Genomic DNA, 16,195 nt, shown 5'->3' with positions numbered 1-16,195 from the left:
GTCTGTGCATGCAGTTTTTCCAGTCAGAGATGAGCCTAATAAGAACCTCCATTCATTCACTAATACTAAAATGACGAGTAGGTGGCGGAATGATACGAAAGGTGAAGCGGTAACTGTGCCGTAATCAGTAGAATATCGCATAGCTCTTAGCCAATCAGAACGAGAACCAGAAAGAACTGTTGTATAATATACGTTTATCAAATACTTTTACATCAAATCTGCTTAATCCCGCTCTCAGGTCATTCAGAAATACCAGTTTTGATAAACAAATAAGAAATCATGTCAGACGCACTCAGTGCCGCTGCTAGCCATTTTGGTGCCCTAAGCATAATTCCTTTTTAATGCCCCCCACCCCGACCCTGAGTTTGTTTTTGCCAGTTAAATTTTTTTATTACCAAACATATAACATAATAGCAGAAAGTAAAATCTTTACAGCTTTAGCCAACACACATTACACATTTGAAAGTGCAAACTTTTATAAAATAGCAAAATAGAAAAAATTACCAAACTTAAATTATCAAAATAATCCAGACATGTTTTTCCCATGTACAATGCCACTTTAAATAAATTACATTAAATAAACATCAATAAGTAAACAAGAATACTCAATATTCTTAAATAAAACAATGATTCAGAGAACTAAGTGTCACAGTAATGTTTGCTTCATATCATATATAATGACGTTTTATATTTATATATATTTAACAGTCAGGAATTGTTAGCCTAGCATGTGCACTGACTGCTGACGTTAACTTTTACTGAGAAGGTTTTAGCCACCATATCAAAATAAACCACAAAATAAACTACTGCTCAATATCTAAAGAAACGTAGTAAAGAAAGTAACAGCTGCGTCAGTTATTTGTAAAATGCATATGCATAGGTAATGTTTTACAGTAAAATCTCAATTTAGCTTGCACTGAGATTATAAATTATAACAACATAGTTTGTCATCACAGCAAGTTCGAGGCGCATTACGATTAGCAGCAGCTGCAGCCCATGCGCATTTCCCTGATTTAGGAATGATTAAACATGATGGACTTACCTGCAAGTGATGCACGGGCATCATCCCGCAGTTTCTTCTTTTTTTATTTTTTCCGATCCTGACTCTTTTCGGGGCCATTTCCAAAAGTTGCCTACTTGTCCGTTTCTCAATCCGAAGGCTGCAGCCTGCGCGAGGTCGCATATGCAGGCTGCATACGTCATCAAGCCTGGTTTATTTCAGTTAACTGAACATTACATTAGCAAGTCATAAGCATATTACAACAATTTACGATTAACTAAGAATAATAGTCAACTTTATAATCGTTAATATTACCAAATAAGAACGTTTGATGACGTATGCGCTTAGATATGCGACCTCTGCAGGCTGCAGCCTTCGGATTGAGCAACGGCCTCTGTCAAACTTGGTCAGGCGCCCGCGCGATCAACCGGCACGGACCATCAAAGGCTGGGGGGCATACTTTCTAGACTAGAGCAATTAAATTATCTCGTTCCCCCTTTTTTTATAACATATATACATGGATAAAAAGTGCCTAATAATATTTCTACACTGAAAAAAAAAATCCTTTCAATTTACGTAATTTTAATGTGTACATCGGTCCCACATAATCCGATTGTGTAAAACCAACATAATTTTCCTCATTTAATTTTTATGTGTCAGACCAAAACATTTTAATTGTTTTAAGTAGTCTAATATAAATATGTTGACTCAAAGTGCTATTTCTCTTTACTATAACACATTTATTTTGTAATGTTTAAGTAATTTTATTACGTAAGGGGACTAGATTTTCATCTGTAATTCCAACATGCTTTTTTAATGCTTATATTATGGGATTATGTAACTCTAAAGCAATTTCATTATGTCTCTGGCCCCAGAATAATCACCCATAATTATCCAAATGTTATTTATTTCTTTTTTAAATACAAAATACATTTGCATTGGCATAAAAAAAGAGTTTTGAAAAAATGTTTAGTGATATTGAGGCAAACCACTGCTTTCAGATCATCAATTCATTTAAATCACTACACATTAATTCATTAACAGTCAATAACTATTACAACAATCAGCACATGCAGTACATACAAAGGGGCAATTTCCCAGACAGGTTGTAGATTAGTCCATGACTAGGCCCTAGTTATATTAGAATATTTTTTACAAAAAAAGTTTACAAACAAACCTACATTACAAAAACAACACTGGAGTACATCTTGAGACAAAACAATGGCACTGATATATGTCAAGATATGTCTTATATGTCAATATGTTTTCAAATTAAGGCATTGCAAAAGTCTGGGACTAGGAAAAGCCCCATCTGTAAAACTGACCCAAATGTTTAAAATAGTTACTATCACAGTAGATTTAGAAGTGCTAAAGCACAAACACTGCATTCCAAAGAGACATGCAAAACAGTAAGTACTATTATTTTTTAAATGGATTTACAAACTGGAAAATATCAATCCTTCAGAAAGTCAGAGCTACAGCATTTGTATAAACTGATAATCAAAGATTTAACAAAAACAAAATACAACAACCATTTCCAAAATCAACTCTGAGCAGCAAACGGTTAATGTTTTAATAAGAGAAAACACTTAAAAAAGATAAATAAAAGGAACATAAATGAGCAGCACAGTCTTTCTGATCCTTTCACTGAAAGAAACTGTTTGTTAAAGTTACGCTCAATGCAGTTCCATTAAAATCTTTTGGATTTCCTCAAAAATAAAGCGGAGATCAGGATAGCTCAGGTTTAAGGCATACATCAGCTCAAACAACATGGCACGATGTTGCAACACCTTCATGGCTTCCAGGACTATACAAAGATCCTCTTCTTCATCACAAGAAGCATGTTGTTTGAGAGCACAAATCCCAACAGTGGTGTCTTCAAATGACCTCACTGATGCTGACTTCATCCATGCCCTGTACAAAACAGACAAATGTAGTTAAAGAAACAGAAAAAAAGTTACTGTTACAATAAAAGTGTCATTGGAAATTAGTACAATGCAAACAAATATAAATGTAAGTATACAGACCCATGTGCATTGCCACAGCATGTTACAATTGGTTACAAATATATGGGTTACAAAGCAAGGCAGCTGCACTGTCCACTGCTCCAGGTGTGTGTGTGTGTTCACTACACTAGAATGAGTTAAATAAAGAGGCCACATTTCGAGTGTGTGCTACCATACCTGACAATCACAGCAAAAGTGAATTATCTCATTTTCTCACTCTCATGTTGTTATAAACCTGTATAAATGTCTTTGTTCTGATGAACACGAAGGAAGACATTTATTTTGAGAAATATTTGCAACCAAACTGTTCACGAGCCCCATTCACTTCAATAGTATTATATTTCCCCACTATGGAAGTGAATGGGGCTTATGATTGGTTTGGGTACAAACATTCCTCAAAATATCTTCCTTAGTGTTCAACAGAACAAAGACATTTATAAAGGTTTGTTACAACATGATAGTGAGTAAGTGATGAGAATTTTTATTTTTGGGTGAACTACCCCTTTAAATCTTCCCAGGGGTTTTAATGACCTGTGTGCCAAAAGATGTAACTAAAACATACTACATTTTCTGTACTTCCAACAAGGTTTACACATTTTTATGTCTATGAATCTATATTACTTACTTCTGTCATTTGATCATTAATTGTTCCAAGCCTTTTTGCTAGCTGTCCTCCTTTCTGATAGAAGAGTTTCATCAGGTTTTTGGATTGGAGGTCCAGGTGACACGCAGGAACATTAGACAGTAGTGATTCTTTTAAATTCAGCATTTATCTGAAAACAAATTAACCAACCATTGTATATTTGAGTACTGCGAGTCAAAGAATAATACATGTATATTAGTTACAAAAATAAGATTTAGCTCCTAACAGCAGTAAAACAGTGATAGGAATTACTTACCAATGCTTTTGAGTGTGTGCAAGGATGATGGACCTATAAGAGGAAATATTCAGAGGTGAAATCAACACATAACCTCAAATGATGAAGGTCACACATACACAGAGCAATAATGAAATAAGTATTAACGTTATATCAGTCATACAACATTTTGACAAAATGAGACCTTAAAACAACAAGGTTCTCTTCTGAAAACGTCAGCTTTAAGGTGTGGCACTTCAAAGCGATTTTTTTTCAGTTAATATACCAGACGTCACACGAGGCATTTAAAAAAAGCTTTTTCTAATAGAATCAAGTGTTGCTCGTGGCGTAGCGAAGTCACGAATAACTGACGCGGGTCTGTTCATCTGATTAAGCAGACAGTTTGTTTCATACGCAATGTCATTATTAATGTAGTCAATTGATATCATCTGGTAAATTACTTACATGGATAACGTTACTCTGGACAGAATAACATTTGGTTAGCGTTTTATTTGTCCTGAACCGTTTCCATAGAACAGCTGAGTAAAAAGTGCCTCAAAAGTCAACTCAGAGCTGACAGTTTTCAACTCAGATAAAACTACCAAACGTGAAATAACGTTATACAGCTGACATTTTTAAAACGCTGTTTTTCTTTATGAGCCTTACACTTACTGACTGACTGACTGACTGACTGTAACGTTAACTTACTCCACCAACCTCCTCCAAACTAATTTTTACTACAAGTCATTGCAATGGCTACATATTGTAAAAAAAACCTGTCTATCTAGTGAAGATGTATCACGTATAAAGTGAACATAAATAAATAATAGAACTTACTTTAATAACGTGGTGTCCGTCTGAGAGAGTTCTTCTGACTGACATGCTGTGCGGAGTCTCTTCATTTTGGCGCCCAAAACAAACGATATTGATTCTCCTTTTATGGCAATTGACGTACTTTTCATTGAGCTGTACTGCCACCTTCTGCTCAGGAGGTGCCATTTTGTGTGCAAACTCAATTTTATTGCTTTAAGTATTCAATTCAATCAATTTTAATCAATGTGAGAATAATGTGTTCATTTTACATTCAAACAAAACATTTTAATCCTAATCAATTAAATTATGTTTACACAAGGAATATAAATATTTTGTGTTGCATATACATGTTTATTTTATTTAAATTCAAAGACCCACCAAGTCCATTTTTTTCAGTGTATAGGGTAATGAAATAATTTCAGCATTATAATTTTTTTTCATTAGGCTATTATTTTTGGTGCCCTCTCAGCACGTGGTGCCCCACGCACAGCGCGTGATGCGCGTTATGGGAGCGGCGGGGCTGGACGCACTTAGGGTTCAGGATTTTGCATCGGACTTCTTCATATGCAAAAATGTCTAGTATAGAATTGAAGTGCGCTGCATGGGGTATGTATAGAGAAATCCCAAAAGGGTTAAAGACTTTTTCAAGAAAAAAAAATAGATAAAGAGCATCAATTGGGTACTCAGCATATTTCATTGCTCTCAAGCAAAATACACATAAATGGAAAAACGTTTGCATAAATAAATAATGTAAGGGAGAGGAAAGGCACTTTTTATCATGTTTGCATGCAGCAAATTTTGTCAATCCGATTGAAATTTAATCCGATTAAAGGTTACGACAATATAGTTTACATGTACCATATACATTTAAATCTGATTAATCTGATCTCATTCTATCCAGTCCACCTCAGTCATACTGATTAAGGTGTTTACTTGAAAACTTTTTAATCTGATTAAGCCATCAATACAATTACAAACGGATTATTGGGTAAATGTAAATGTTGCTATTGTCTTTCTAAATTGTCCCCCAGTGGCAGTCGTAATGAACTTTCAGTTTGATGGAAAACTTGATTTCTCATGTCATGACCCTTTTAAACACTCGACCATACAGCCAAATATTTTTTTGTGTGAATGTCTTTTAAGGGTGCTGGTTAAAGTTTGTGTACTGATGTTTTAAAAAGCATAATCTTTAAAAGTTTTATAAGTTTTCTCTCATAACATGTTTCATGGAAATCATGGAATTGCAAGCTAAAAATGTATAGATCTAAAGTCAAATAACATGAATATAAGATGAATGCTGTTGTATAACACACATAAGAGTGAATCTTTACCTTGAATGACTGATGTCGGTGGGGATTTTGGAGTTATGCCTGTAAAAAAAAAAAAAATTAATAAAAAAGAAATACTTCAAAGTGTCAGGGATGGTGGTGGATGAACCCAAGTGCAGACAGCTCTCAACTCAAAATACTTTTATTAATAAACAAAAACTCCCTCGAGGGGGAAGACAAGACAAGCCAAGACAAGACAAGACAAGACAAGACAAGACAAGACAAGTGACACAACGGCATATAAATACGGGAACTAATAAGGGGACAATAACAAACAGGTGAGGAAACTAATCATACATAATTAGGAAACAGGAGGGTAAGGTTAAGACTAAAGACAGGAGAGAACGTGCCACACATAACACATAGATAACGTGACTCTCCAGACAAACACAGAACACTTATATGAGGGTGTCAGGATCCTGGCACTAGAAACAAGACTAAACACATTTAATGACATTCAGGATCCTGAGACAAAGTCCTTCCCTGCATCTGAAAGAGGTTTGTTAAATGGACATTCCACTTTTTTCATTTTCCAGATCCCCTAGAGTTAAACATTTGATTTTTACTGCTTTGAATCGATTCAACTAATCTCCGGGCCTGGCGCTAGCACTTTTAGCATACCTTAGCACAATCCATCGAATCTGATTAGACCCTTAGCATCGTGCTAAAAATAACCAAAGAGTTTCGATATTTTTCCTATTTAAAACTGCGCTCTTCTGTAGTTACATCGTGTACTAAGACTGACAAAAAATTTAAAGTTGCGATCTTCTAGGCAGATATGGCTAGGAACTATACTCTCATTCTGGCGTAATAATCAAGGACTTTGGTGATGTAACATGGCTGCAGCAGGCGTAGTGATATTACGCAGCGCCCGGAAATAGTTCCATGCTATTAAAAGTTACCAAGGGGAGTATTACATTTTCTGTCGGTCTTACTACACAATGTAACTACAGATGAGTCCAGTTTTAAATGTCCAGCGCTGTGTTCATGCTGAAAAGACTTCGAAATGTTGCGGCTGACTAATCAGAATCCTATATTCCAGAAAGCCGTGTAATAAATCAAAATATTCATCAAAACATTAATTCACTGACAACGTTTTACTATACACTTTTCTGAATATACGTGCTTACAGTGTTGGGGAAAGTTACTTTTAAAAGTTATGCATTACAATATTAAGTTACTCCCCCAAAAAGTAACTAATTGCGTTACTTAGTTACTTTTCATGAAAAGTAATGCTTACTTTACTTTTGCGTTACTTTTGCATTACTTTTTCTTGGCTGAAACTTTCTGCGTTCAGAAATTGCATATTTCATCACAAAAAATGTCGAGCTCTGGCCTGCCAACTCAGTTTCTGACTCAAACTGTTCCCACACAGGCGTGTACGCATAGAGTGCATAATTCTATGTGACCACGTTCACTTTAATTCAGTAATTTTTTTTATTGAATTAATTAAACTGAATGTAACTTGCATTACTTTTTTTAAAAGTAACTCAAATATTAATATGTATATTTAAAAAGTAATGTGTTACTTTACTCGTTACTTCAGAAAAGTAATATTATTACGTAATGCACGTAACTTGTAATGCGTTACCCCCAACACTGCGTGCTTATATCTGCATGTGTACCTATTGGAATCTGACAGATCCAGTCTATATAAGCTTCACAATCACGATCATTCCACTTGCGTCCATAATTACTGCCATATTCAACACAGTGCTCATTATTCTTGTAGTTGTTTGGTTCACCAGATGCCCAGTTCTCATAATCGGACTAAAACAGAAATAAACACACAATCACAGACAGAAGAACATGATAAAAATTTAAAATAATGTTGAAGGAAAAGCCTCAATGAATCAACACCAATAGACAGAGAGTAATGAATGAGAAATCACTCACAGGAGTTTGATCTGACCACACAAAACCAGAATTACTGTCCAATGAAGTTAAGCCGATCCACGCCGTGTATGAACTGGAAACCCTGAAAAAAATGTCAGGTGACAAAACTAAAATTATTTTCTCTTTGCTAATGGTCTGCAGTATGTGTTTTCCGTCTTGCGACCAGGGTTGTTTCAAAGTCCTTTGAGATAATAAATCATTGGTTTCCCCAAGTGCATATGTAAAGTTTTAGACCAAAATCCCCAACAGATAATTTATAATCGCATGCTAAAATTGACACTTTGTAGATGTGAGCAAAAAATGTGCAGTTTTTGGGTGTTTCCTTTTAAATGCAAATGAGTTGATCAAATGCAAACACTGATCAAAACCTCAATTGTGCTGTCAATTATTTTCTCTCTCTCTGCACTAAATGGCAGTGCTGTGGTTGGATAGTACAGATTAAGGGGTGGTATTATTATAATAAGATAAAATTTCAAATTATCTATTTTTCACATGCTTGAAGAGAATTGTTTACCAAAACTAAATTACTGGGTTGTTCTTTTTCACATTTTCTAGGGTGGTAGAAGCACTGGAGACCCAATTATAGCACTTAAACATGAAAAAAGTCTGATTTTCATGATATGTCCCCTTTAAGGAAAGTATCTTTAATCAGTGGACGCATATTTCATATTTGTAACGCTTCCATGCAGCTATTTCAGTCACATAAGACTAAAGTCCTATTCACTTGGGAATGTGGAGAGAAAGGAAAGACGGATATCCCTACACTGTTTTATGCCATCTTCCATGTCTAATACTGCCACTTATATGGCTTATTCATATCTGTAATTATTTTCTTGTTTGCCACATAAACGCAATTGTTATTCGGCACAACGTCACGCAACCAATATGCTGCCAAAACACCAAACGTGAAGCATCGCATTCCTTGCTCTAGATTACTCGCGTTTGAGGCTCTTAAACTTAATGTCAGTTTGCACAATGGACCCTGGTAGAAGATGCTGAAAGTGTGGCTGCGTTTTGCAAAAACAGAAGATAAGAAAACAAAGATAAGTGTAAACTATTGTGACAAACTATTATGTTGCAAGATGGGTGTCACCAGCAATATGGCAAAGCATTTGTATTTGGGTCATTGTATCAAAAGAATGCACCCTGTTTGATGCGTTGCCCATCCAGAGTTTCGACTCTGCCGAGTACTCTTCATTAACCAAAACCGACAGTAGTGCGGCTGCAGTATCAGCACATGCTACAAGTGAGACCCCTTTTTTCCTTGCTTTGAAAGGAAAGCACACACAGGAAAAACTAAGTGTGACGGATGGAGCACTACATTTAGACTTAAAGGGCTGCATGCATTTTCTGTTGTTGAGTCCCGATCATTTAGGTTGGTGTTACGTTACGAAGGAAAATAATAAAAAAAAGAGCTATCCTAGCCATGTTTGTTTGTTTTTTTTTGTGTGTTTTTTGTGTTCAGCTGTAATGGTTAAAAATTAATATTTATGATCTATAAAGGCTTGACTGTTATTGCCTTTCACCTCTTTGGAATCAAAACCAAGAATCGTTAGAAATCGGATCCAATAAAATTTAAACTATTTAATTCAATTTATTTATATAGCTCTTTTCACAATTATTTAATTGTTTCAACTCAGCTTTATATTAATAGAAGCAGGAGAAAACACAGAAAAATTGATGGACAACATAAGCAGCAGAATATTGTGGCTAAGATTAAACTGAACTAGCGAGTGTAGCAACAATCTAACGTATAGAAGAGGGTGCTAAGTTAAAAAAATCCCTAGGAGAAAAACCTCCTTGCTTTTTTTAATCAGTAGAGAAAAGTCCTAGGAGGGAAAAAACCCTTGAGAGAGAGCCAGACATAGCTGATTCTATAGAGGATTTATAATATAATACAGGTAGGTACGATTGGGATCGGCATCGGCTGCCCAACCCTGGCTCTGGTAGATGTTACTGAGCACCCCTAGGCTCAGTTAATGAGGAAAGTGGCGCAGTCACGTTTTGCCCTTTATACAGCTTATTCGTCAAATCATCGTAGATATCACAATCTGCGAGATCCACCAATTAGAAAGGCTTTTGAATTTCAAAAGAGTTTTTAAATAAAATAAATTGAGCATATATGGCAGATCTGCTAAATTAATTTTCATCGGTTCCTATGGTTAGCCATAAAGAATTAAATCGCGACTTAGACATAATTGTAAATCTGAGAAGTTCACAATAAAAAATCTGAGAAGTTTCAGTAGAAATGTTCTGATGATAGTGTTAACATGCTGGGGTTGCCAGCAAAGGTTAATGTCTAACTCATGAACTGATTTAAAATGTTATTTAATCCTGCTTGCATCACTCTACAAAATAATATTAATGATAATAAAGAATATATTCAGTTTGTTCAAACATGTGAGCACTTACGATAAAACATTCATTTCTTTTTCTGAATGAAAGCTCGCTAAATCACCACCAACAGCTCGACAGAAGGCACGTGCTTCAAACCAATTCTTCCTCTCATCCTTCTGCTTTCTGTAGATCTAATAAATAAATATCAAAGGTGTGATTGCCATGGACACAAATAATGTTATATGTTTTATTTGTTAATAAATATATTAATATTAATGTTGCATCTTCTAATGTTATATTTCTATATTTTGTGATCTTTCTGTGCCTTCTGTGACATTTTTAAAAGTGTGTTAATGCTGTTACAGAGACTCAGTGATTCAGGAGAATCGTGTGTCTTCACATTTACCCGAATACAATTTCCTGGATCTTTTTTAATCCAATTATCCGGGCAGCTGAGAGGTCGTGTGGTTGGAGGCTCTCGGGTTGTAGTGACTCCTTCTGCCATTTTCTTACAGATGTATTTCTGTTTAGTGTTACAGGCCAATACATCCCATAATCCTGCTGAAGTTCCTGTTAACATTGCCACACAACCTTGGTGCTTATCTGAATGTGAAAATACAAAGATGTGAGAAGTTAAACTCTTGTAGATTTGACTTTAATTGATGTCACACAGACCGAACACAATGAAACTCATCAACATACCTGGCATGCCTACATTAAAGTGTGTAAACTTGACTTTATCACCATTGATCCACTGGAATTGCTCATTCTGATGAGTATTAGACAAACCAATCCATAAATATTTCTCAGGTCGAAGACCAACCAGACTGATGAGAAACGCGCTCTCATATCTAATAGCATAGATATGACATTGTATTATTCTTCTCACTGTAATTTAGTAAAATATTACTAAATATCATCTACTCACCCGTTGCCAACATCAACCAGGTTAGCTGCGGTCTGCTTACACGTCAGTTTGGCATCATCAAAAGTTTTTGTTTCCATGGCAACGCTATAACAGTAATAGCCAAACCTAAACCAACCCTGTGAAAAGACATTCTCACTATCACAAAATGACCATTAAATATAATTTACATCTTTATATTTACACACTTTATATACAACAACACAACTTCAACTTCTCATGACCAAATAACAGACAGAAACATACCAATTTTAAAATATATTAACAAATAGACTCAAGATACATTTATAATACTTTATGTCCTATAACTGACTTTACGCAGACAACTTGATGTTAATGTTACATTTGACTCTGATTTGTAATTTGTCAGTGTGTTTATTGTTTGACTTTATTGTGATTATAAGTTGACTTTCTTCATTATTTTATGTTTGTTTATTGAAGTAAAATAAAGAGTATGAAGTGATGCAGACTCACAGCTGGACATCCAGGACTGATGACCTCTGGAGATCCTTCAGGTTTAATGGAAGCTTTCTTCTTACAGATGTAACCATGAGCTGACTCACACAGATGATCTGACCACTTTCCCTCCTATTACACAAATGTAAAGCATCACTAATGAAGAATTATGAACATAAAACAATCAGAAAGAAACTATAGTGAGAACAAGATGCAAAAAGAAAATAAAAACTACCCACCTGTCCTGTGATAAGAACACAATCCTCCATTCGATTTGTGATGTGTGAAGGTTCTCCAACAAACCATTTAGTAATGGTGACGTGTGATCTATCTGACCACTCAAACAGATTCTGAATCCTTTGATCATTAAGACCAATCCAGAGCTCATCAGTCGACACTACACAACAACAACAACACTCAATTTTATACCACCAACTGATATTAAATTATTAGAGGTGCAACACTAACAAAGATTTTGATAATCAAATAAACAGTCAATGATTGCTTTTTTTGTATGTTGCCAAAACAAAATCTCCCTTAAACAGGTGCCACATGATGTAGTTTATCGTCAAGGTCACCACCATATTGGACCTGGCAAGAGCGATCTACAAACAAACCGAAGAAAACAGGAGAGCTGTGGCATTTTTAAAAAGCACACTAATATTTATATTTCCTTTTATATCAAGCACTGGTTTGGATATATTAACGTTATAGTGCTTTACATCCAGAAATGCCACAGCTCCACTGTTTGTGTTTTAGGACAGTCCTGTCCTGTCCAATATAGTGCTGAAAGTGGCTTGTGTGATGGGTCAACGTGTCAGATTTACTTTCTATGGTCAGCTGTTCGTATTTATGTATTTTCTATTTCTTTTGTCAGACAACAATGTGTAGTTTTTTTGTGTGTTACTAAAACTATGCAGTTGTACAGACGTACTGTAACCAGTCTGTGATATGATGAAACTGTGTTCTTCTATGTTGTGAATACTGGCCAGATCTGATCCTTCTCTGTGACACTCGGCCAAAGCATCACTCCACGTCTTCTTGATGCGCTGCAGATAATAACAGTGACCGGCGTACGGCACCCACGCCACTGGACAGAAGTTAGGGTGATCTTTACCTAAAAGAGAGAGGGAGAAAGAAAGAGCAAGAGAGAGAGAGATAAACAATAACATTGACTGAATATGGGCTCTGTGAGTATGTTCCCAAAAAAATTATGAAGATGAATTCATCAAAGTGGTATAATATGGTGTACCGCAGGGATCAGTTCTAGGCCCTATCCTCTTCTCATTCTACATGCTACCTCTTAGAGACATTATTAGGAAACATAACATTCCTTTAAAGCTCCACTGTGTAGGATCTACTCCCATCTAGCGGTGAAATTCTATATGACAACCCAGCAAGCAATTTGGGCTAAAACCAGGCTAAATTTGGGCTGTCAGTGAAAATCTAATAGACGTCTACCATAGCCCAAGAATAGACGATATGTATAAGTTTAAAACAAATGAAAGCAAACACCTTGAACACTTGCTGACTTTGCCTACATGTTGGAATATCATACATCTTCAAGTAATTTTGGCCAAAATGGCATGTAACCAAATTCAAAGCTATTTAGTGTAGAAGTGGGTTACTCATAGCCGGTCTATACTGAGTCTATAGTTTGCCGTCATTTCAACGTCTTGGTTTTTGCTTGCTGGGAACCAACTGAATATTACTTTCTAGCCCCCCCCCCATTCAGAGCGCGTTTTAACTCGTACGGTGGCCGTGTCATGCCAAGGTTAACATGGCTTCCAGTACAAAGCAAAAGCAATGAAAAATAATGAACAATTTGCAATGTCCTTTGCCTGTGATCCGTCATAGCACACAGATTTATGTTAAACATGGAAAAAGTCAGATTTTCATGATATGTCCGCTTTAAATCACAAACAAAAAGCAACCATAAACGTAGCTTTGACACAACTTTTTCATCGACATGAGGAAAAATATCCCAGGGGCTGTTACACTTGGTATTAAGATGTATTTTTGTCGATCGGATCACAAGTGGATGAGAGAGACACATCACATTTACACTTGGTATTTAAATCCGTCTCTTTTTGTCCATTTTCGACCGCTTCTCTCCAGATTACTGAGGGGATGGTCTGTGGACGAGTCCCTCTCCTGTCATTTAATCATGAGCGGGAGTAATGACGGGTTTAAATGGACACGAACTAATATTATGTCAGAGTCCAATGCTTATGTTTTAAGTAAACGTTACATGTCCGTGTATATGTAAGAGCTTTCTCTGAAATTGGTGAAAAAAGATCGCGCAACTTTCACACGCTTGTAAAATGAAACGAAAGAGGCGCAGATCAGACGCTTTTATCAATGAAAGGCTAAAAATAGCACTGTACACCGTGTGTTTGTGCTAGAGGTCAGAAAAGATGAAAAACATTGATCTCAGTACCTCAGATTACATAAATGGGCGGAGAGACGGCGTGTGGCTGTTCGAACACATTTAACCACATGCATGTTTACACTAACAAGTGTTATGCATAATCATGCTAAAGTTAGCCAAGGAACTATAAAACTTCAAGTTTACACCATAGACTGTATAGATTTAAACAAATATGCTGAATTACCTGTATTGAAGATAGAAAGTAGGTAACTTCGGTGTCCCGTGAGCCTTGGAAAACTAACATTACTCCAATATTGACTTTGGTCTTGTTGTTTTTCTTGTCGCGTTGTACTTTTAAATCCTCTTTTCGCTTCCTTCGCGACTTGTTTTAATGTCCTAGAGAATGGGTCTTTAACAGGCTTTCAAATCTGTCTCAAATCAAAGCATTAGATCGTGGGATCATCACGGTATGCAGCTGTTGTAAAATCCGAAGGATTCAGTCTATGCAGGTCGCATGCAGGCTGCATACGTCATCAAACACTGGTTTATTTACGCTAACTGAGCATTACATTCACAAGTCATAAGCATATTACATCAATTTACAATTAACTAAGAATAATTATCAGCTTTATAATTGTTAATATTCTGAAATAAGACTGTCTTGATGACGTATACCGCCTACACATGCAACCTCGGGAGGCTTCAGCTAGCGGCCAGCGTGAGTGTAGTTTAAAGAGCGAAAGACGGAGCTTGAATTTCAGGAATGTCCCTCTTTGGCGAATGTATTTCAAAGATGGAGGCACAACATGGATGCGCCATCGAGTGACTCGACCGTATGTATTTTAAATAGCAGATTCTATACTTACGAGAATACTTTGATTAGTGGGGTGGAAGTAATTACACATGAATGAGCACATACTTTTGAAAGAACACATGGGTTTTTGCTAAGAATCAACTCAAAAAAGTACACAGTGGAGCTTTAAAACTGTCAAAACCAACTGGTTTTCTAGGCAAGGGGTTCTCAAAGTGGGGTCCAGGGAACCTGGTTGTCCGCGATCCATACCCAGGGGGTTAGCAAAATAAACTGCTATAAATTATAAAATTGTGCTGTATTATTAAATAGGGCATGAAAATACACTCTTTTATGAGCGATGCCATACACAAGTATCCTCGATTTGATCTAATTATAGACCTATTTCAAAGCTTCCTTTTATCTCAAAAATTTTAGAGAAGACTGTATTCCTTCAATTGCAGTCTTTTTTAGATATACGTGGAATTCGGGAGATTTTTCAATCTGGTTTTAAAGCTTTTCATAGTAACAAAACAGCATTTCTAACATTTTTTAATGATGTACTGTTAATAAATAATACTGGAAATTCTGCCATACTTATCCTCCTAGATCTCACTGCCGCATTTGATACAGTTACCCATGCAGTTTTAATCTCTCGTCTAGAACACTGTGCTGATATAAGAGACATTGCCCTGCAGTGGTTAAAGTCCTATTAAGTAGGGAGATGTTTTTCTATAAAATATGAAGATTTTAGTCCATCTACTGCTCCCCTTCTTTGTGGCGTTCCACAGGGTTCTATGACTGGACCACTTCTTTTTTATTTATCTCCTTCCCCTAGGAAACATAATTAATAAATGTGGCATCTCCTATCATTTTTACGCGGATGACTCTCAAATATATCTTTCCCTTAAAAATGGGGAAAGAAATTCTCTCACACCTTTACTGGAGCGCTTAAAAGATATTAAGGCTTGGATGGCCTCAAATGATTTAAATTAAGATAAAACCGAGGTCATTGTGTTTGGATCAATTTAGGTCAATGATGTCTTGCCCGGGGCTATCTGAAATAATATGTGAAACCCTTAGTCACAAATCTGGGTATCAAAATAGACAATGGTTTAAACTATACAAACAAATAAATAATGTTGTTAAAATTTGTTTTATCATTTCAGGCTTTTATCCATAATGAAACCTGATGTATCCCCTAAGTACTTTGAACATGTGATTCATGCTTTTATTTCTACACGACTAAATAACTGTAATGCTCTTTATGTTTGCGTAAACCAAACCTCTCTTTTGTTACAGTTTTTTTTTTGCCCGCCACCACCTCTCCGGTGGAAAACTTTTTTTATAAAGTAAATTATTTTACAATACAGAAAATAGAAATACTTACATACAGTGCACATAAGGGGAGGGGGA

The 16,195-nt window shown here is 36.0% G+C and overlaps 1 protein-coding gene and 1 long non-coding RNA gene across 2 annotated transcripts in view; both read right to left on the bottom strand.

The window, feature by feature from the left end:
* LOC135743922 (macrophage mannose receptor 1-like) overlaps positions 1 to 16,195 on the bottom strand; it is an 83,159-nt gene that overhangs the window by 52,450 nt on the left and 14,514 nt on the right. The window contains exons 7-16 of the mRNA XM_065261826.1: positions 12,553 to 12,735; positions 11,858 to 12,015; positions 11,637 to 11,750; positions 11,166 to 11,281; positions 10,940 to 11,088; positions 10,644 to 10,840; positions 10,313 to 10,428; positions 7,901 to 7,982; positions 7,630 to 7,774; positions 6,008 to 6,046 (exon numbers count right to left, since the gene is read on the bottom strand). Of these exons, the coding sequence (XP_065117898.1) occupies positions 6,008 to 6,046; positions 7,630 to 7,774; positions 7,901 to 7,982; positions 10,313 to 10,428; positions 10,644 to 10,840; positions 10,940 to 11,088; positions 11,166 to 11,281; positions 11,637 to 11,750; positions 11,858 to 12,015; positions 12,553 to 12,735 (1,299 nt within the window). The remainder of the gene's footprint in view (positions 1 to 6,007; positions 6,047 to 7,629; positions 7,775 to 7,900; positions 7,983 to 10,312; positions 10,429 to 10,643; positions 10,841 to 10,939; positions 11,089 to 11,165; positions 11,282 to 11,636; positions 11,751 to 11,857; positions 12,016 to 12,552; positions 12,736 to 16,195) is intronic.
* On the bottom strand, positions 1,990 to 5,069 carry LOC135743936 (uncharacterized). The gene is made up of 3 exons (XR_010530612.2): positions 3,906 to 5,069; positions 3,632 to 3,779; positions 1,990 to 2,914 (listed from the first exon to the last, which is right to left on the bottom strand). It is a non-coding gene; the product is annotated as an uncharacterized lncRNA (long non-coding RNA).

Source organism: Paramisgurnus dabryanus, chromosome 2, assembly GCF_030506205.2.
Source record: "Paramisgurnus dabryanus chromosome 2, PD_genome_1.1, whole genome shotgun sequence".
Classification (NCBI taxonomy): domain Eukaryota; kingdom Metazoa; phylum Chordata; class Actinopteri; order Cypriniformes; family Cobitidae; genus Paramisgurnus; species Paramisgurnus dabryanus.
The sequence above is the reverse complement of the archived record's forward strand: the minus strand, read 5'-3'. Positions and strand labels throughout refer to the sequence as shown.